General features: G+C 45.2%; 1 protein-coding gene across 2 annotated transcripts in view; it reads left to right on the top strand.

Moving 5' to 3' along the window:
* Stk35 (serine/threonine kinase 35) overlaps window positions 1-5,941 on the top strand; it is a 32,991-nt gene extending 27,050 nt beyond the window's left edge. For both annotated transcript variants that reach the window (XM_048459506.3, XM_048459505.3), the window contains one exon: window positions 1,318-5,941. In XM_048459506.3, the coding sequence (XP_048315463.2) occupies window positions 1,318-1,394 (77 nt within the window). In that variant the 3' untranslated portion in view covers window positions 1,395-5,941. The remainder of the gene's footprint in view (window positions 1-1,317) is intronic.
* The last annotated feature ends 15,934 nt before the right edge of the window (window positions 5,942-21,875 follow it).

The following is a 21,875-nucleotide window of genomic DNA, read 5'->3' as shown; positions in this document are numbered from 1 at the left end:
GTGTCAGTTTGTGAATGAGCTAGGGCACCTGCAAGACTTGAGATTATGGGGCCAGTGTTGTCTGGCTGGACTGACCACAGCTCCAGTGAAGAGGGTACTCTGGGCTGGAACCAGAGCATCCTTCTCAAGCTGTAGACAGTGGACTTGGTGTGTCCATGGAACAAGGAAGTCACTGAAGGGTTGCAAGTGTACAGGGAAGGGCTTGTGTGGGACAGTCATTTAGAGTGAAACTAGGCACTTTGAAAACTTTAGAACATTACTGCCCAGATGACCTGCCCTGCCCAAGACAAAGCTATACTAAGCTATGTGATTAAGTAACTCAGAATATAGAGCTGCCCCAAGACTAATCTCTATAGACTTCTGTGTGCTAGGTTTCTTTGAAGGGCAGCTTCTTGTCTTATTTCCAAGGCCTGGCACCAAAGTAATTCCCAGGTAGCAGCCAGTGCTCACAGGACCAGGCATTCTTCTAAGTAGTCTATGTACAGTTAGACAGAATGATGTTTCAGGAAATAGACAATATACAGCAATGGTCCCATAGAATACTGTCATGTTCAAGCAGTTCTACATTTCTTATATCATTGAGCCATGCACAACTGAATTTATGTAATCTCAAACAGCTTGTGACATAGGTGTAGATTATGAGACCAAAGAACATAGTCAACTGGTAGGGCTGTTTTTATTAAGATAGTTTGGTCTCCAGAACACTCAGTTACAGCCCCAGTAGATGTTGCTGTGGGCAGAGTGGGACCTATCACTTGCTTCTGGGAAACCTTGCTCTGGGTCCACCTGACCTAGGAGAAGAAAGTGATGTCTCTTTAAAACTTGTTGGCTAACTTAGTATAAGTTCTCCGATGCTGAAAACCATTTTCTCATTTGTAAAGAATAGGGAAATTATATAAGAGTTGTTGTGAGGCTTGTGACGGTAGCTACAGATCAGAGGGGAGAAGAAAGACTAAATAGAACCAAGACCATCAGGGTCCGTTGGGAACATCCTATTTGGAATGGGTCCTGTGTAATAACAGAGAAGCTGGAATGGGAATAAGGTATAGAATTTGTGATCAAATTGGTAGCTGGACCCAGCATGCCGCCTTAGCTCCCTCTTCCAAAGTCTGCCCTTAGTCACTGTGACCTTGAACACATCAGGTTTCCTTGCCAGAGAAACAGGAGTGTGTCTTTACAGGTGGCTCAGCTTCCTCCACAGAAAGTATTTAGAAAACCTGGCACACATAGCTTTAGGGTCAGTTTGGTTTGGGTGCTGGCTCTGTACCCTCACCCACTGATCTAATGTCCACTCCTTGCCTACTTTCTGTCTTCCAGGTCGATCCTTCGGGACCCACAGTCTCATCATGTCTCGGACAGGATGGCAGAGGGTACAGGTGGTGGCGATCTCCTGACAGCTGGACCTCCCACAATGTGAAGCTTTTGCTTGGGTTTCCCACGCTACCCTTTTGTTTTTCCTTTATTATAATAATAATAATTATTTTTTTAAACATTAAACCATCAAGACTTCTGAAGAGCAGAAGGCTACACTCTGGACAGGCACCTTTTTATTGTTTGGGTTTTTGTTTCGTTTTGTTTGTAAGAACATTGAATGTGGGCACTGCTTATGCATGTATTCACCGTTCGTCCGTTAATTTCTTAGGTAGGAAGCAGTTTTGGTTTTATCTTTCATGTTCTGTTTCTTTCGTACACATCTCTCAGTTGCGCTCTAGCATCCCACTTCCCAGAGAACTTCTTTCTACCCAGAGTTTGGTGTCTCTCCTGCAAAGGGATACGAAGATCTAAGGAAGCAGCCTCTGAGTTACTTCCCTGCCAGACGTGGGAGCTCTTGGACTCCTTGAGTGGGCTGGTCCTGGCCAGCCCCCAGGCCTCAGTCAGGATCAGGAATGAAGAACCTTTCAGAAGAGGAAGACCAGGGTTTGCCAGAAGTACTCTTAGAGAAGACGACCTAAACCGTGGTCTTCTTAAGTTCTTAGGAGCCCCAGGTCATGCCATGACTCACTATAGTTGGAATTGCTTCCTTCTACCCTTTCCAACCAGGCTCTCTGAGGAAGGAGACCAAGAGTGATCACCCCACCACTTGGGGATAAAGACACCCCAGCCCACTTGCACAAGCCTATCTTCTATTAGGACTGTTGTGCCAACTCTGTCAGACTTGGTCTTCCTTGGCCTCTTGTCACTACTATGAGGCCATTACTTTTTACCTTCTGCCTCCTGGATTGTCTTCCCAGTGCGCTGCAAGTCCAGCTGTCACAGAGACCACCTGGCCCCAGGGTCCAGTTTTGACCATTGCAGATTACCCTCAAATGGCTGCTGCCATCATTTCCTCACAATAAAAGGTGTGCCCTGTGTACCAGGATCCATGGTGTCACCACTGGGTGATACTGTCAAGCGCCATCTCTTACCCCCAGGGACTTCATGTTAGGCGATCAAACTCTTTGTAACTGTTGTCTGTTGAGAAAGGACCTGCCTTGAATAGGGAGGTATGAGGCAGACAGGGATGCCCATGTGGCTAGCAGAGGGCCCATATAGCAGCTAGCCGTTTTAAAGCATCCCCAACCTAGATCCCTGTGACTCTGCTGCCTCTGTTTGCATAGTCTTTCACTCTTAACTCCCTTGCAGTGTTCTTATAGCCTCTTGAGGGAAAATACCCTTCTTTCAGCTCCTTCTTGATGGACCCCATCATTCTCTCGGGTGCATTCCTCTACTTTGATGCACCTTTGGTTGCTCCAGTACTTTCTCAGATTTTTTTCACCCTGGCCACATGGGATGGGGTCTCTGGATAAGGAAAGAAGGTATCTATATGTTCATTCTTGTTTATTCTTCCTAAACTAGCATAGGATGGATAGGGAAATGAGAGGCCAAGGGGAGCTTTCCTTCAAGCAGCTGTAGTGTGGGGAAGGCCAGCACAACACTGAACCCTGCTTAGCTCTGTCCACTTCCATTTTCCAGCCTTCTCTCAGGCAACTCAGCACCAAAGTTTCTTTCTTCTCTTGGCCAGAGGTCAGCTGCTGTTCCTATGATGCGCGGCTGCAGACCCCTGGGTAGGCGACTGCAGCTGGTAATGTAAGCTCTCACCTTGTCGCACTGTGGTAGCATCTTGTCTTCTTGAGTTGTTAAGCAGCCCCCTGAGCTTAATCAGAGTGGCACCTGGGAGGGGGATGGGAACAGCAGCATCCCCTAATTGCAAAGTACATTCCATTTCTGTCCCCCACCCCTTCCCCTGGGTGCTGCTGTCTCTTTGTGCCTGAGCAGATGGGAAAAGCAATCTCTGAGCTCAGTACCCCACTCTCCGTGCTATAGTCCTGCTAGGTTCCTGGTAAGGGCTCAGGCCTAGCAAATCACTATTCTACCTACCTTTTTCTTTCTCTTCTCCGTTTCTAAGCTCTCTGCAATCAAGACTTTCCCACCATACTTTTCTTCGTGTCAAAGTAGCCCCATAGGTTGCAGGTGGGTAGCCTGTTTCCCTGCACCTTGTCTTCCACGACTCCCAGCTGGTTCTGGCCTGGTGATTGCACCTCTATCTCTGGCTCAGATGAGAGCCAGGTCTTGAGCCCCAAGTGCCTGTTCCTGTATTTTTCTTCCCTCCCTCTCTCGCAATCTATGCTATCACCTGCCAGCCAAGTAGATGGACACTGGCCCGGTGACATTTTTGCTGTGCAGTGGCCAGTGAGTCAGCCCCTGGCGGGCTCTCTAGTCTTCTCAAAGCTCAGCTGCCTGTCCCTCTTGGGAATCAGCATCCTTCTCCTCTGTTATTTCCGCTCTGCCTCTCTGGGTTGCAGGCCTGCAGGTCGCTCTGTGGGGTGCCATCTCAGGTACCTCCAGTTTGCTAGACCTGTCGACCACTTTCTAGACGCGTGCGGAACTTCTAACATTTGTCCTTTTCTTGGGTGTGAGGATTGCTGTTGGGAGACTGTCCTGGCCTGAGTTCTCCGCGCTCAAGAGCTCAGCTCCCTGTGACTGAAGGGAGTCATCAGGACAGATCATAGTGCCTTATTCTTTTGCCCTCCCTGTCCAGACTCTGCCAGAAGCAGGTGGCTGTCTTCTCTGTGTCCATTTGTCACTGGTACTCATAATCTCCCACTTGTATATAGCCACAAGGGAAGGAAGACTCTGAGCCCCCACCCACCTCCTGTGGGTTGTAGCCAGACACACCTCCCTCTTGCCTCTGTGGCCCTCACAGCAGCTCTAGACCAGGACCAAATGCTGCTGCCCACATATGCACACTGCCTTTGTTCCTCCCTGTTCTTACCTCTAGCCAGGAAGACACTGACTGCACCATCCAAACTGGCTCCCGCTAACCCCCTCCTGGTCACAGGAGACTAAGGTTCAGGCTTTAGCCTCACCTAGCTCTAGTGCATTGGGGCAGGGAGTAGGAACTCTGTTCCCACCTTGTAGGGTTTGTCCTTTGACTGCCTGAGGGATGTTTTAATGTTTACTTAAAGAAATAACCTGTTTACAGCTGGAGGAGAAGCACACCCACACTAGGTGAAGATCTGACTCTGGGTAGGGCCTGGCCTCCTTTGTGGCACTGCCAGTGGGAACTCCAGTGGCATTGAAGGCAGACGGACACCTGGAGTGAGCAGAGGCCCTTGACTCACTCTGCTCCCTAACCCAGTGGTGCTAAGACCACTTCCTCGCTTCCTCACCTTCTTGCCCCAATAGTTCCCACCTCCATCATTCCTTCCTCCAAGATTCTCAGCTCTTTAACATATCACTATTTTAGAAAACCAGTGTTTGCAGCAATAAGGTTATATTGTTTTTGGTGAATATTTTTCCAAGAGGACAAGAGCACTGTAGGAATCTGTTTATGCTATTAGCTGTTTACTACTTGAGAAGACAGCTTAAAAGGATGGATAAATGTGGGTTTTAACCTTTAGGTATCTTTTGGAATCTTGGGAAGAGTGAGAGAGAGTCTGCCTGCTATCCTCCAAGGAGGGAACGTTCCTACCCTGCCTTACTCCATTGTCCTTCCCAACCCCGGTATCCCTCCCCGCCCTGCTCACCATGAGCTTCTTTCCACCTTGTCTCTTCCTTGTGTGCCCCTCCTTCCACATCTGGGGGCATAGTGACTTAACTCTCGGTGGATCTCTGGGTTATCCCTCCCTGTCTGGCAGCTCCAGACAACTGCTGGAGTCTACCTCAGAATTGGCTGAGCTTGGTTCCTTAGCTCTCCAGGCCAGCAGACTGGAGGCTGAGGCCTCTGCGCTCCCTGATTTCTGAGCTCGTCATACAGCCTTCAGGTCTGCAGAGGTCTGACTCTGAGGACAGGAGCCTTGTCTGGAAACATGTCTGGGAGGGAAGCCCTGCAGTAGGGGCTCCGTAGCAGTGGCTGATGTCAGCATCCACAGCCACCACTGAGGGACAGGTCACTGCCATTGCTTGCCTAGGGGCCCCTAGGATTAGGGAGAGTACCAGAAGGCGTGAGCCTTTTTTTTTTTTTTTTTTTTTTTAATTCAGATGAGATCATAGGAAGAAGGAAACCTACTTAGGGGATATTTAAAAAAAAAAAAATTACATCCCAAAGGCTGCCTGCCATCAAACCCGGAGGATATTTCAGTTATTCATAATGCTCATGTGGATCAGGCTTGGTTTTGAGATTGAAAGCCAGGCACAAGGTCAGTTTCAAATACTAGTTAATCTAATTTTCTCTTTGTTTCTTTTCTTTTCTTTTCCTTCCTTCCTTTCTTTCTTTTCTTTTTTTTTTTTTTTTTTTTTTTTTGCACAGAAGCTGGTAATATAGGACCTATGTGTGAACAACTTTATATGAACATTTTTTTTGTACTTGGCTTACTTGGGTTGGTATGATACATTATATTTAAGTTCTTTGAACACTGTGGATCCCCTAATGTGTATGAATGACTGAAGCTTTGTAAATTAAGGGACGTTTGTGTGAATAAAGTTATTTGATGGGATCAAAAAGCCATATACTACTTGCAAATGAGTGTTTTGTGATTTTGTTGCTACCGGTTTGGACAACGTTGTTATTGGGGTTAGGGTTAGAGCCTGGGGCCTGGGACACCTAGGACAAGCCAGACTTACTGACCTGCCCTCAACAGACCAATTGAACTAATAATGAAAAACTTGCCAGCTGGGACAAATAACAGCCTTGATGCACCACCATCTTTACTGAAGAGTCAGCTGTGGGATTCTAGTAGAGTCTGGAAAGCTGAGCACTGTGCAGCGCCTGTCTAGTAAAGGTTAATGTTTGACATACAGCCTACCAGTGTGGGTCTTTCCTCAGGAGGGAGACCTGTGAATCCCGGAAGAAACAACAAAACGAAAGAAAAGAATTAGGACACTGGAAATAGTGTTAGAGGAAAAGATCTCCGATACAAACTTGAACTGTAGGGACAAAGCAAAGGGTTCTTTTGTCCTTGACACTTGAAGAGGGTAACCCACAAGTTTAGTGGGTAATGTTTGTGTTTCTGTGTTTGTGTTCTAAGATTTTACTTTTGTTTTATGGGTATGAGTGTTAAGATTCTTTTTTAAGAGGCATGCACCGCCAGACCTGGCTTTTGTCAAACTTTCAAAGAAGCTATGCCATATGTAAATTTCCAATAAATGCATTTTCACCATATCCCCCTGTCGTTAGTTGAGCAGGCATGACATGTCGACGCCTACTCCATTGTCCAGTGACAGGGAGGGAAAGTGGCGAACAGAATCTTTAGATTATGACTCACTGACTTAGGAAGTAGGTGCACAGCCCACGCCTAGGATTAAAGGGCCGCAGATCAGCCTGCTGTTTACTAGCCCTTTAACCTCGGGGCCCTTCTCCAACTTCACTTTCTCACCCTCAGAGTAGGAAATAACCACATAATAGCGTGATTAAAGGGACCAAGAAAAGCCTTTTTTTACAGGGGGAATATGATGATGCCCTTTCTCTCCCATGGGTGTTCTCTCCCACTCTTGTACAACACAAATAGGGCAGTATTTAAAACGGAAAGCGTTGTGACACGTGTTTGGGCGTGGCTAACATGAAGCATGACACCTGCAACACAATAGTAAAGCACTGTGCTCCAGGATTAGCAGAGGTAATTTAGATCTATCCCCCAAAAATACCCAGTATCTTACTTACTTGGCACTTTGATAAAATACCCAAACAGAAGCAACTTAACAGAGTGTGGTGGCACACACCTTTCATCCCAGCACCAGGGAGACAGACAGCTGGGTTTGATCTAGCCCAATCTGCTTAATAAGTTCCAGGGTAGCCAGGGCTACATAGGGGAAGGAGAGGGGGTGGGGCACAACTGAAGGGGGGTGGCTGTTCTGACTTAGCTTAAACTTTAAAGACTGAAAGTCAAGCTGCGAGAGCTTCAAGCAGCTGTCAACATCTACAGGTGTGGGGGCGGGGAGCAATGGATGTATTCATGCATTATTTTCTCCACTTAGAGCGTCCAGGATCACTAGTCCACAGGGGTGCCCAGACTCCCATCTTAGTTGATTCTGGAGTCTGGCAAGTCTATACTGACCCCATCTCTACCCCTTGCCAACTTAACACCTCACTGTAAAATGCATTCGGTCCCATTTGAAAAGTCTCCATAGTTTTTAAAAATCTTTTGTGATTGTGTGTTTGCACACTTGTGGGTACACACACATGTAAATATGTCTGTCAGGATACACGTAGAGCAGGTAAAGACCTACTAAGCTACCTCATGACCCCCCTCCACACAATCCTTTAACAATGCCAATGCTTTAAAAGTCTAAGTCTTAACTGCCCAACTAAGAATGACATAGAATAAAAATTCTTCCATAAGGGAAAAATCTGGGCATAACAAGGAATAGTCATGCCAACGCGAGACCTAAACCCAGCCCATCAAATGCCAATTCTGCAGCTTTCTACCTAGTATCCTAGGCTGGAATGACATTGGCTGATCTCCAGAGATACAGGTAGCCACACCCCTTCAGTTCTGGCTTCTCCAATTGATCCCAATCTATTTTTGTAGCTTGCCTTGGCTGACATCCCACAGTCCTGACATCTCCAATATCCTGGGGTGTGTGTGTGTGTGGTGGTGGTGGTGGTGGGGTCTTCATTGCTTTGCCTAAATTGCAAACTAATGTCCATTGACCTCTTTACAGGGATTCTGTCTGACACTATTGGAGATTACCTGGCCTCAGCTGCTCTCAGTGAAAAACCCTTCCTTCAGTCTTGGCCTTTTCATGCCTTCAAAACCAGTTGGACAGTAATGCCCACAGCCTTGTTGGGAGCTCTGATGGGACACCTACACTGTGGGTCCAGTGCAGCAGAGGTTTCTGTTAATGGCTCTTCTCTCTAACAGCTTCAACATTCTGCTGTCCACATATTCTCTGCCCAAACCTTGAAGCTTGCTCACACGTCTATCCTCTGCCAAACAAACAAGTACATAGTCTTTACATTGCACTTCATTCCGCTTAGGATATGGACAAAATGAAGCCAGACTCTTGACCGAAATATCACATGAAAGACCCCCTAGCCCTGTTCCAAATGAAGTCCTTTGTTCCCCTCAGAACTCATGTGGTTCTCAGGATTTTGGTCTTCTAGGCTCCCATCAGAACAGTCCATTTTGCTTTCAGTACTTGGGGGCTTTCTGGTCCAAAGGCTGCAGTTCTTCCACAATTGTTCCCTGAAACAGTTTCAAAGGCCCGAGAACCACCGGATCAGGTTTCCTGCAGTATTGGCCGCACTGGGTACCAGCTTGTGTCTTAGTTTTTTTTCTATTGCTGTGGTAGAATACCTTGAGAAAAGAAACGTAAAGGAGGAAGCTCACAGTTGAGAGCAGAAAGTCAGGGTGGCCAGAGAGTGAGGCAGCCGATCACATGATCACATCCCATCCCCAGCCAGGGGAGGGACAGTGACTGCATGCACACTGGTGCTCAGCTGTTTCTCCTGCTCAGAGAACAGCCCCACCCACCACTAAGCCGGGCCTTCCTACCTCTACCAACATAAAATAATCCCTTAATCTGCCAAGTTAACACCGGTAGCCATCACACCCAACTAAGTCATGCAAATGTCAGTAGGAGTCACCCAGCACCTCACTAATCCTGCCCCTGCCCCAGTTCTGTCTGCTGGTCAGCTTCAGCCTCTGGCTGCCTGTTCACTGCTGTCCAGAGGATGAACCTGGGAGAATACAGGCGTATTGGTGTGGCAGGCTGGGTCAGAGGAGACAGAACTGAGGCTCTGGAACATCTCGGGGCATGAAGGAGACAGGGCTCTGGGTGACTACTCTGCCCACCCTACTGCCTAATCCCACTTCAGACCCTGCTGAGCCTGCAATCTCAACGGCCCAGGTCTCCCTTCCTGTCTTCCATCTTAGGGCTGTGCACCATATCCATGCCTGAGGTTCCAGAGGAGTTCCTATGTCGTTGAGACCATCTTGGTCAGTATCCACACAATTTTCTTCTAAGTCAACAGAGCAGGCCACACAGTAGCTTGTATCTTCTGTTTACCTCCCTAGCCTTGTCACCCAGCATCCTCTGTCTCTGCTCCCAAATCATCTTCTTTCCTGCTGTCCCTAAGCACAGAGAACATTTCTACCCTGAACCTTTACACTGCTGTTCCCTCTACCTGGAATACATTGGTAGTCCTGCTTCATACAGGAGGTCTGTTCATGTCTCCTAAGACCCGTCCTGACTATTTAAAGAAACATGTCCCCACCATCATTGACTTTTTAACATGCTTCATTTTCTTTTCTTAAAATATATCAGTACCACAGTTTACAACATAATGTACATATCTATAATTTATACACAAATGTATATAAGGCATCAAGATATAGCTATAAATATGTATATGTGGAGCCCAGTCCCAACTGATATGTCTACAACACAGCCTTTTGAGCCTAAGTCTCAGGGGTCACTGTGGAAGAGAGGGGAGAAAGATTGGAAGATCCAGAGAAGAGGGAGTTTGCTGTAATAGTGTGTCTTGAAGCTATACCCATACAGCCTCACCTGTAACATGAGGCCTGCTGCTTGTTGGGGTTTTTGTCCTGCCCAGTCCCCCAGCCGTTTAGGTCCCAAAGATAATCACACAGAGGTCTTCATAAGATTAGAAACTGATTGGTCCATTAGCTCAGGCTTCTTATTAGCTCTAATAAGTTATGTTAGCCTATTATTCTAGTCTATTTTAGCCACATGGCTCACTACCTTTTTCAGTGGGGCAGGTCACATCCTTCTTCTTGGTGGTCTGGGCAGGAATCCGAGGAATGGGCTTCCTCCTTCCCAGAATTCTCCTGTTCTCATTGCCCTGCCTCTACTTCCTGTCTGGTTGGCCTGCCTATACTTCCTGCCTGGCCAATCAGCGTTTATTTAAACATGATTGACAGAATACAGACAATTCTCCCGCACCACTCACCAAATGATTGCCTGAACATGAACTGAACACGGACAACAGTACAAATGCTAACACTGGTGCAAGAAGGCTCATGGGACCTCAGCCCTACACAAGAACAGACAATAAGGCATGCTGAGTGACGTGAACACTATTGGCTCAGGACACCCAAGACCAAGTTCTTAGCACAAAGGAGATGTATTTATGACAGAGGGCAGGGGGATAAGAGACAGAGACAGGAGACAGAGGATGAGGGAGTAGGGGGAAGGAATAAGAGAGAGGGGGTAGGGGTATTTGCCCTGGAGGGGGGGAGACAAAGGACTGCCTCTGGCTTGGGGGGAGACAGATGTGGCAGTTTAGAAAGGTAAAAGGGGAAACCCTGCACTAGGATGAGGTGTTTAATTCTATTTATTTACTTATTTATTTAGTTAGTTTTTTTTTTTTTTTCAAGACAGGGCTTCTCTGTAGCTTTGGAGCCTGTCCTGGAACTAGCTCTTGTAGACCGGGCTGAGCCTCAAACTCACAGAGATCCGCCTGCCTCTGCCTCCCGAGTGCTGGGATTAAAGGCGTGTGCCCACGCAGCTGAGGTGTTTAATTTTAATTGGGCATGTTAATTAGGTAAGCCAAAGGGGGTTTCTGAAGGCTGGTCTTCACTACTTTTGTAGTTGAACCTTGGTAGTCAGCCTCAGGAGGAGGAAGAGACCAAATAAGGGAACAGACCTTGGTGGCTAGCAATAGGGATGTAATCTAATGGCTGTTAGGAAGGCAGAGGGGATTGGAGAGAAGGGCAAGGCCTGCCAGAGCCCTGTTTTCCGTGCTCGGGCTGCTAGAGTCCCTTCACTGAGAGAGAGAGAGAGATAGACTTCCTTAGGAAAGAGCACACCAATCGATCATCTAATTACGTACATATAAGTAACATTATACAGATTGAGCAAGCTGTATTTGTGAATTCAAGAATTTATATGTACACATACATACATATATATATATATATATATATATATATATACATGTGTATGCATGTAACAACAATGTATGGGAAAAGGCCATGGATTTGAAAGGAAGCAAGGAGAGGTTTCTGGGAGGGTTTGAAGGGTGGAAATGGAAGGGGGAAATGATATAATTATATTTTCCAAATAAAATTTCTTAAAAATATGTGTATGTCCTTAGTGCCTGGTAAGGCACATAGATAGCAGTAAGTGTTAAGTAGATGAATGAGAGAGATACTGTGTAATCAATCTACTTATTATTCCACAATCTAAAGCAAATAACTTGCTGGGGAGCCAGCAGAGCAGACTGGCAGTGGGAGAGGACCCTGGGCCTGTGAGCCCTCTCCCATCCTCTGCCTGGCTTCATTCCAGCCAGCCCCCGAGACATGGGCGTGAAACTTCTCAAGGATATTACCAGATGCAAATAGTGATACTGCACTTTAATTTCTGTTCTGAATAGTGGATCAGCAAACTTGTCAGAGGCCAAACAGTAAATATTTTAGGCTTTGTTGGCCATAGGGTCCATTGCCGTTTTTCAGCTCTAATGCTGGGATGCACGTCTGCCATTAAGAATGTGTACACACCTGGTCTACAGAGTGAGTTCCAGGACAGGCTCCAAAGCTACAGAGAAACCTTGTCTCGAAAAACAAACAACAACAACAACAACAACAACAAAAAGAATATGTACACAAATGAGTGGCCCGAGTGCCAGTAGGACTTTAGTTTTGAACGCTGAAATGTGAATTTCATATTATCTCCAGAGTGTCTGTTTCTCTTACTGCAGCTGCTTAGAACCATACGCCTACTAGGCATGGTGGCGCATGCCTTTAATCCCAACACTCGGGAGGCAGAGCCAGGTGGAACTCTGTGAATCTGATACCAGAGCCTGGTCTACATAGTAAGTTCCAGGCCAGCCAAGCCTACGTAAGTGAGAACTGGTCTAAATAAATAAATGTAATAAATAAATACATATACAGATCAAATCACACGCCAGATGGTCCAGGGGCTGCTTTTGTGAGCAGAGTCGGTAATCTACATAATGGCTTCTCATGAGATGGGGCCAGGTCGGTGACTCAGCCATGTGTCAGGTTCACAGGAACGAGGATGGTGCCTGTGCCTGCTAAAAGTGGGGAGGGTGATCCAAGCCCTGAGATCTGCTTCATGCCCACCTGGCTCCTTGGTACAGCTCTGAGTAGGGACAAGGGAAGTAGGTGGCAGCCACTATACCAGCTTCATTCTGTGTGTGGTCAGTACCATGGCAAAAGAACAACTTGAGGGAGGGAAAGGTTTGTCTTCTTAGACTTCTAGGTTCATCACTGAGAGAAATCCAAGCAGGAAGTTGAAATAGAGTCCATGGGGAACACTGCTTGCCAGCTTGCTCACTGTCTCCTACTTAGCTGGCTTTTTTATACAACCTAGGAACACATGCCCAGGGAATGCTACTGCTTACAGTGGCTTAGGCCCTCTTATATTAACTATCAAGACAATCCTCCACATGGGAGAGTCAGTAATAATAATAATTCAAGACATGCCCAAAGGCTAATCTGATTTTGGCAGTCTCTCCAAAGAGATTCTCTGCTCAGATGATTCTAAGCTGTAACAAGTTGACAGAGCTGTAGCTGGTCCTTTTTTTTTTCTTTACTCATTTGGGGGTCCTGCCACCCAGCTTCCAAATAAACACACAGAGGCTTATTGTTTCTTATGAATGCCCGACCTTTGCTTGACTTGTTTCTAGCCAGCTTTTCTTAAATTATCCCATCTATCTTTTGCCCCTGGGCTCTTACCTCTATTTCTGTATACCTTTCTTTACTTCTTACTCCATGACTTGCTGGGTGACTGGGTGGCTGGCCCCTTCTTTTCTCACTTTTTGATCTTTTTTCCCAGATTTCTCCTCTGCCTGCCAGCCCCTATCCTTTCTCCTCCCAAGCTATTGGTGGTTCAGTTCTTTATTAGACCAGTCAGATGTTTTAGACAGGCAAAATAACACAGCTTCACAGTTAAACAAATGCAACATAAGAGAATGCAACACATCTTTGCATCATTAAGCAAATGTTCCACAGCATGAACAAATAAAATAATATTCCACAACACAAAGCTAACTAGGGTTCTTGCCGTCTGACATGGCCTTGTCTAGAAGAAGTAAAGTGGGAATAAAAGCAATTGGGAGAGAAGTTAATATTCCCAAATCTAAATCCATCAAGGCCTCCTGGGAACTGTGTGGGAAGTGACAGGCTCGCTCTTCTTTGGGTCTTGTAGTGTGGTGGATTCAAAGACCAGGAGTGGGTGTTTAGGTTACCACTCTTGACTACACAGTGTTGGTATCTTGGGTCTATTACTCCTTGGCATGATTCTTCTAGAAAATGACAGCAATTCCACTTTGCTGATTTTTCTGAGGAGTAATGAGACAGTGCACATATAATTCATAGTATAGGATTGGGCGTGTGGTAATTACCCATACAGGGCCTCTATTGATAGTTATATATTCCATACATACATACAATTCATCTGGCTCATATCCATCCCTGTTCCCTTCCTTTTGCCCTCCTCAGTCTCCTCAACATATCTCCCATCTCTTCCCAATTTCTTGTCTTTTTATTGTGATAACCCACTAAGTCCAATTAGTGCTGCCTCTATGTGAATGTGCGGTCATCCACCAGGACAACGGGCAATCTACCAATGGCCACTCCCTACTCCTAAAAAGAAAAGGGACTCTCCTTACCCCCACACCATCAGCTACCCACATCCCTGCTTCCCAGGAGGGAGGACATCAGGAGATCCTCTCTCTTTCATGATAAAATGTCTAACTATTTTTATCTTGCTAGATACTACTCATTCAGATAAATACAGCACTGCAAGCTCATGCAATACCCACGTCACGGCCAAAGGCCAGCCCTTCACGGTCTCCTCCTGCCCTCTGGCTCTCGCACTCTTTCCATCCCCATTTCTGCAGCATCCTCTGAGCCTTGGGTGGGGTGGTATAGGTATTCTACATGGCCGATCACTCATACACACTTACTCCTAACTTTTCAAATTGTGTGAGTCTCCAAATTAACCACTATTCTCTGCAGTACGTTTCTGACTAAGGTTGAGAACAACTCTATGGATAGAAACATAAACATTTAGAAGAACGTTTGATAACATGACCATTTAGCAGGACGTTAATAGGTCCTTCCGTAGGGACTATGACTTCCCTAGCCATGTATTTTTGGCCATGTTTACGGTACCAGGCATGAATTTTCTGAAGCATGTATCAAATTTATTCAAGGGAGTCGTTGGTTGGGTCCATGAACCGTCTTGCCATTATTGCACCACTGGACACATCTTGCCTAGCAGGTCATTACTGTAGCATCAGGATCCAGCACCGGATAAAACCATTGATGTGTTTCCACCCTAGCAGCCTGCATAGCACTTCCATCAAAGTTAGGGGCAGAGTTTGCTGGTCAGTTCATTTGATTTCTCTGTCCTGCATCCAAAGTGAGTGTGTCTTCGGCAACGGGATCTTAGCATCTAGTTATGAGGGGTAATCAAGAACAATGGCAATAGCCTATCTTATTCTGGAAGACTCAGAGACCCCCTCCCCAAGCAACTCATAATAGGGAGGTAACCTGTGCCTGGTGTATCACTTTATAACCTATGTTTTCCGGGAGCAGAATTGCATGCTCCCATGTAGCCTCTTCATGCTCACTTCCATTTGGCTAATCCTTCCCGTCCCCTCATTTCCCATCCCCATATGCCATTACCTGCTTGAACCTTTCTACCTCATCTCTACTTTCATCCTGCCTATAATCCCCCCACCCATTGACCTAAGATTAATTTTCTGACTTCTGCGTGTGCTCCACACTAAAACACAAGTCTTGAAGCTAGCACCACATGAAAGAAGACATGCAATGTTTCTCTTTTAGGACCTGGGTAACATCACCAGGTAAAAAACTTCCCAGTTCTATCCATTTACTTGCATATTTCATTATTTCATTTCTCAAAAGCTGAGCAATCGTCCATCATGCATATGCACCCTATTTCCAGTTTCCATTTATCATTGATTAGCATCTAGGCTGGTTTCATGCTAACTGTTGTGAGTAGAGTGGCAATGAGCATGAACACGTAAGCATCGCTATAGTCAGATAGGAGGTTGTTTGGGGCTATACCCAGGAGTGCTATATCTGGGTCGTCTGCTGATTTTCCAGACTGGCTTCCAGAATGCCTTTATAAGCTTAGACTCCTACAAACAATGTCTAAAGTTTCTGCGTCCCCCACATCCATGTGTTTGTTGTCATTTGTACTCCTGATGGTGGCCATTCTGACTGAGGTGTGATAGAATCTTAACATCATTTTAATCTGCATTTGCCTGAGGGCTACGGACGTTGAACACTCGTTAAAGAATTTCCTAGACATTGTATTTTTTCTTTTAAGAATTTTCTGTTCAGTTTTGTAGTCCAGTTTTTAAATTAAATTAAGTAGCTTGTTTTCTTGGTGTGTAGCTTTGTGAGTGCTTTGTATGTTCTAGGTGCTCATCCTGTGTTACATGCATATCTGGCAAAGATTTTCTCCCTCTCTACAGGCTGCCTCTGCACTTGATTGGCAATGTTCTTTGCTGTAGGGGGCTTTTTGTTTCATGGAACCTCATTTGTTAATTGTTGATCTTATTTCCTGAGGTGTCAGAGTTCTGTTTAGAAAGTCCTTCCCTGTGCCTAGAATTGAAGTTGCCTCCTACTTTTTATCAGTAGCAGGTCAGGGTATTGGCCCTTATGTTGAGGTCCTTCATTGAGTTGGAGTTGAGTCTTGTGTAGGGTGAGAGGTAAGGATCTAGTTTCACTTTTCTGAATGTTGACATACAGGTCTCCCAACACTACGACTTAGGCAACTTAAGAAAAAAAGTTTATTTTGGCTGATGGTTCCAGAGGGGCAGAGTCCTTAGTGGTGGGGGCACCACGGTGGCAGCTAGATGAAGGGAGAAGCTAAGAGATCAATATCTCAACAGCATAGATGAAGCAGAGCAAGTGAACTGGAAGTTGGGCACATCTGTAACCCTCAAGCCTGGCCCCACGAACATGCTTTCTTCAGCAAGGCTGCACCTCCTTCCATAATCACCCCCAAAAACCACATGTTCAAATACGTGAGCTTATGTGTAGCATTTCTCATTCAAACTACACCTTTATTTCATGAAATTTGAATATCTAAAACAAATGTACAAATTACAAGCCGCATACAACATACCAAAATTAAACCCAGATAAACAGATCCACAACCAGCAATGAGAGTGAAGCAGTAATAGTCTCAAAAACAAACAAACAAAACAGTAGGACCAGATGGAAAGTCGCTGCAGAACTCCACCAGAACTTCACAGGAGAGCTAACATCAACAGTACTCTAATTATTCCATGGAAGAAAAAAGGAAGGCAGACTTCCAGACTTTTTTTTTTTAAATGAAACCAGCATTACTCTGGCTAACAAAGGAAAACTGACAAAGGAAAAAAGAAAGGAAGGAAAAATTACACCAAACTTCCTGATCAACATAACAGAAACTCTCAGTAAAATACTGGCACACCTAGTTTATGTTCATCCAAAAAAGTTTATCTACCATGATTTAGCTTCCCAGAGATTTAGGGAAGGGTCTACATGCATAAGGCCACAAATATTAGCCATCATATTCATGGATTAAAAGGCAGGAAAACATGATCATCTCATGAGATGCAAAAAAAGTCTGTTACATTGGTTGCTGACAAAATCCAATTCCATGAAAAAGTCATGGGAAGCCGGGCAGTAGTGGTGCATGCCTTTAATCCCATCACTCGGGAGGCAGAGGCAGGCAGTTCTCTGTGAGTTCGAAGTCAGCCTGGTCTACAAGAGCTAGTTCCAGGACAGGAACCAAAGTTACAGTCTTGAAACCCCTTCTCCCCGCCAAAAAAAAAAAAAAGTTACGGGAAAGCTAGGGATGAAGGGATTATTAACTAACATAGAAAGGCTATGTACACATCGTGATAAACAGGAGAAACCCCAAAGCATTCTCACTAAGATCCAGGCTACCATTCTCTCTCTTCAATATAGCATTTAAAGTCTTAGCTAGATGTGAAAGGAATACATAATAGGTGATCAGTTTTGAAGAAAGTTCTAGATGCTGCTGAGAAGAATGTGTGCTCTTTAGCATTTGGGTAGCATGTTCTGAAGATGTCCGCCAGGTTCATGTGAACTGTGGTTTCTTTTCTGCCAATGTTTCTCTGTTTAGTTTTTGTCCAGGTGACCTGTCTATTGGTAACAGCGTGGTATTAAATTTACTGACTGTCACTGTGTTGGGGTTAATCTGTATTTTTACACCTTGTAGTATTTCTTTTATGAAATTGGGAGCACATGTGTTCGGTGTGTATATATTTATAACTATAATATCCTCTTAGTGCCTGTTCCTTCTGTGAATATAATATGTCCTGCTTTGATCTCTTCTGACTAGTTTTGGTTTGGGAGCTATTTTGTCAATATTAGAATAGCTGCACCTGTTTGTTTTCGTAGTTTTGTTTACTTGGGATATTTTCCCAACTTTTTACCCTAAGGTGGTGCCTACCACTGATGGGGAGCTGCCTTTCTGGGAGGCATCAAAAAGGCGAATTGTGTTTTCTTTTTAAAGTTTAATTGGATTTAATGTTGTCTGTGAAGCATGCACATGGCTGGTCCCCGAAGAGGCCAGAACAGGGAGCCCTGTCCCTAGGGACCGAGCCACTTTGTGGGTGCTGGGAATCAAACTCAGGTTCTGTGGAAGAACAGCTAGGGCTCTTAACTGCTGAGCCATCTCTCAGCCATGAATTGTGTTTTCTAATTTAATCTACTAGGCTATCTTTTTATTGGGGGCTTAAAATCATTAATACTAGGGGTTATTATTGAACTGTGTATTAATTCCTGTCATTTTCTTAATTTTGTGATTTTTTTTCAGACCTCTTTTTGTCCACTGTCCTGGTATTGTTTATTTATTTTCTATGATCTCTTGGGTGTGTATATCCTTCCTTCCAGCATCCTCTGTGGAGCTGGTGTGGTGATCATAAGTCCATTTATTCTGTTTTTATCATGGAATTCTTTTATTTCTCCTTCAATTTTACTGGATAGTTAGGCTGGGTTGAATAGTCTGGGTTACAGTTATGGTCTTTCAAAACTTAGAATATATCTTTCCAGGCACGCACTGACTTTAGGTTTCTTAAAATTATCAAATGTTGCCCCAGTGGGCCTGCCTTATAGTCAGCCTGCAACCTTACTCTGTATCTCTGATGTTCTGACTGTGTCGTGGGGAGTTTCTTTTGTAACTCCTGACTAGTTGATGTTCTATGTCATGGGGAGTTTCTTTTTTTGCTCCCATCTAGCTGATGTTTTATGCCATGGGGAGTTTGTTTACTCCTCTCCAGTTGATGTTCTGTGGACTTCTCAGACCTGGATGGTCATCTCTTCTCTAGGTGAAAAATTTTTCTAAGAAATTTTTCTTCTATGATTTTATTGAAAATATATTGTGAGCATTTAGTGCAGTGTTATTCTCTTGCTTCTATGCCCATAATCCGAAGATTTAGTCTTTATAATGGTGTCCCAGGGCTCTTCTATATTCTGTTCATATTTTAAAGAACTTATCCTTGACCTTTATTGTATGCTCCAATTCTCTACCTTGTCTTCCAGCTCTGAATCTGCTTTCCACGCGATCCATTCTGACTGTGGGGCTTTCCACTGAGTTTTTAATTTGATTTATTGAATTTTCATTTCTAGCACCCTTTCAGTTTGGCTTTTCTTCAGTTATTCTCTTTGTGGAATTCTGTTTTCATTTCTTGTATTAACGTCCTTGTTTCATTTTTTTTTCTATTGGATTGTACTCACGTCTTCTTTGAACTCTTTGGATAGAGTTAAAAATCACTCTTTGAATTCTCTGGATGTTCTTCCCAGTCATTCTCACTGAGGCCCATTACTACGGGATTGGTAATTTTTGGAGAAGTATTATCTTGGATTTTTGCGTTGTTTTGTTTCTGCACTGGAACTTGCACATCTGGACATGGTTGAGTGACAGGGCAGCCCAGAGACCGAGTGTCTGTGATCGCTTACCTGCAGGTGCTGGGAGTGAGCAGGTGTTGTCAGTCTCAGGCCTGGGAACACCTTAACTGTTGGTACTGGGAGTGTAACGTAGAAGTTTAGGTCAATTTTTTTCTGGGCCTCCCAGATGATCAATTCTTGGCTCTTGGGAGAAAGACATCTGGGCTAAGTGCTCATGGTCCAGGGACCGCTTCTTTCTGTGTCCTAGTTTTGTTTTCTTTCTTTTTTTTTTTTTGTTTTTTTCCCTTTCTTTTGGTTTTTCAAGACAGGCTTTTTCTGTGTAGCTTAGAAGCCTGTCCTGGAGGCTGTAGACCTAGGCTGGCCTCGAACTCACAGAGATCCACCTGCCTCTGCCTCCTGAGTGCTGGGATTAAAGGCGTGTGCCACCACTGCCAGGTTTGTTTTGTTTAAGCCAATAGGCACCCTGTAAAATGCTCTTCAAATAAAAAGTTCTAAGTTCAAATAATGTTAAAGAATACTGTTGCTTTCATTTCTTTCTTGGAACTTGCCCTGTGCAGCTTCAAGGTTCTGAGGAGTTCTGCACTAAGTGGATTGGCAATTCAAAATTACTAATCCCATAACATCCCACTAAGTGCAGGACTTCTTCAGGCTTCTCAGACCACTGCTCACACATTGAACACCACCTGCTAACATCTCCTCACACTAAACTTTGTGAGAGAATCCGTTTAGAGTCCATGTTGGGAGATGCTGAAGCACATCTCTGCACCTCTAAGACCCTAATTTCCTTCCAGGGGGTGTTTGCTGCCCCACCCTGTCTCCCTGAGACTGCGATGATATCCCTCTTACGAAACCTTCAGTCATTTCCTCTCCTTGGTCGTCTGGTCCCCTGAGGGCAGACAAATAATATTGGGAATTTAATAACCACGATCCAGGTCTCCTGCCCAAATGCTCTGTGAGTACTGACCAGACAATTTGAATGTGGGAAGAACACAGAGTGGTCGCTCCGGACAGCATACCAAACCCGCACATTCCTGGCCCCACACTGGCAGGGTCTGGCTCTTACCTAGTGCATACCTAATACCAACACATCCCATTAGCCTTTGCTAGGAGGCCCCTGTCGTTTCGTGGTTCTACACACTGGCTCTACTATGAGACTGCCTGGGTTCTAACCAAGTCGCTCTACCTTTCAGGAGCCCCGTTTCCTCGCATACAAGCGAGGCTAATAACTACCTGTTTCTCTGAGGCTCGGTCACTGGTGCACAGACAGGAGAGTCCCAAATGGCAATTGTTGGAACAAGGCAAAACTTGTCTTCTTTCACACACAGAACAAGATGGCACAAGATTCCTATTGAGTGGGTCAAGTCAGGGGAGCTTTGTTTTCTTGTCTGCAGTCCACGGCTTCCAGTGCAGGTAACCGTCATGGTGGTGCAGGTAATCGTCATGGTGGTGCAGGTAACCGTCATGGTAGTGCAGGTAATCGTCATGGTGGTGCAGGTAATCGTCATGGTGGTGCAGGTAACCGTCATGGTAGTGCAGGTAATCGTCATGGTGGTGCAGGTAATCGTCATGGTGGTGCAGGTAATCGTCATGGTGGTGCATGCCTAGAATTCCAGCACCAGGAAAACCGAAACCTGAGGATTGCTGCAAGCTCAAGACCAGCTTGTGCTGCATAGTGGGTTCAAAACCACCCTAGTCTACATAGAAAAACCCTACGTCAAAAAAAATTTACAGATTTAGCTTTGAAACAGAGCAAAACAATTTAAAAGCAACCAAAAGGTTTGAGGTAGGAGTAAAGAAGAGAAAAAAGATATATCTAGACCACATTCAATCTCCAGGACTATTTCTGGTTGCACACACAGTGTTCTGGTTCAGCCTGATGAGTCTTCCTGACCCTCTGTGCCAACCCAATCCACTGAATCCACTCAAATTTATCCTGCCTGCCATATCCAGGCCTAGCCCAAGCCATATATCCAACCTGGTGAATCTTCCTGATCCTAGTCTACCTGCCCTCCCATTCCTGGACTACCCCAGTTCTCACACCTGCCTGCACCAGCCCAATCTAGTGAGTCCTGCTGGCACCCTTCCCAAGCTCAAGACTTGGCCCCAGGGATACGCCTAGCCCAGCCCGCTGAGTTCACCAGACCCTGGAGTACTCACACCATATTCAACCTCCAGGCTTAGCCCAGGTAGTGCATACTATTACTGGTCTAGTATGGAGAGTCTTCTGGACCCTAGCCAACCTGCACTACACCCAATTTTAAGATCCAGGCCAGGAAACACATTTGTGTACCTATATAGCCTCATGAGTCCCTGGAAACTTGGATGGTTTCTTAGTTAGGGTTTCGATTGCTGTGAAGAGACACCACGGCCATGGCAACTCTTATAAAAGAAAACATTTAATTGAGGCTGGCTTACAGTTCAGAGGTTTAGTCCATTATTGTCATGGTAAGCATGGCAGTGTGCAGGTAGACATGGTGCTGGAGAAGGAGACGAGAGTTCTACATCTGGATCAACAAACAGCAGGAAGAGAATGTCTTGCTGGACCTGGGTTGAGCATCTTAGACTTTCAAG

The sequence above is a fragment of the Myodes glareolus genome, chromosome 10 (assembly GCF_982192425.1).
Source record: "Myodes glareolus chromosome 10, mMyoGla1.1, whole genome shotgun sequence".
Lineage (NCBI taxonomy): Eukaryota > Metazoa > Chordata > Mammalia > Rodentia > Cricetidae > Myodes > Myodes glareolus.
Note: the sequence above shows the minus strand (reverse complement) of the source record. Positions and strands in the feature narration are given on the sequence as shown.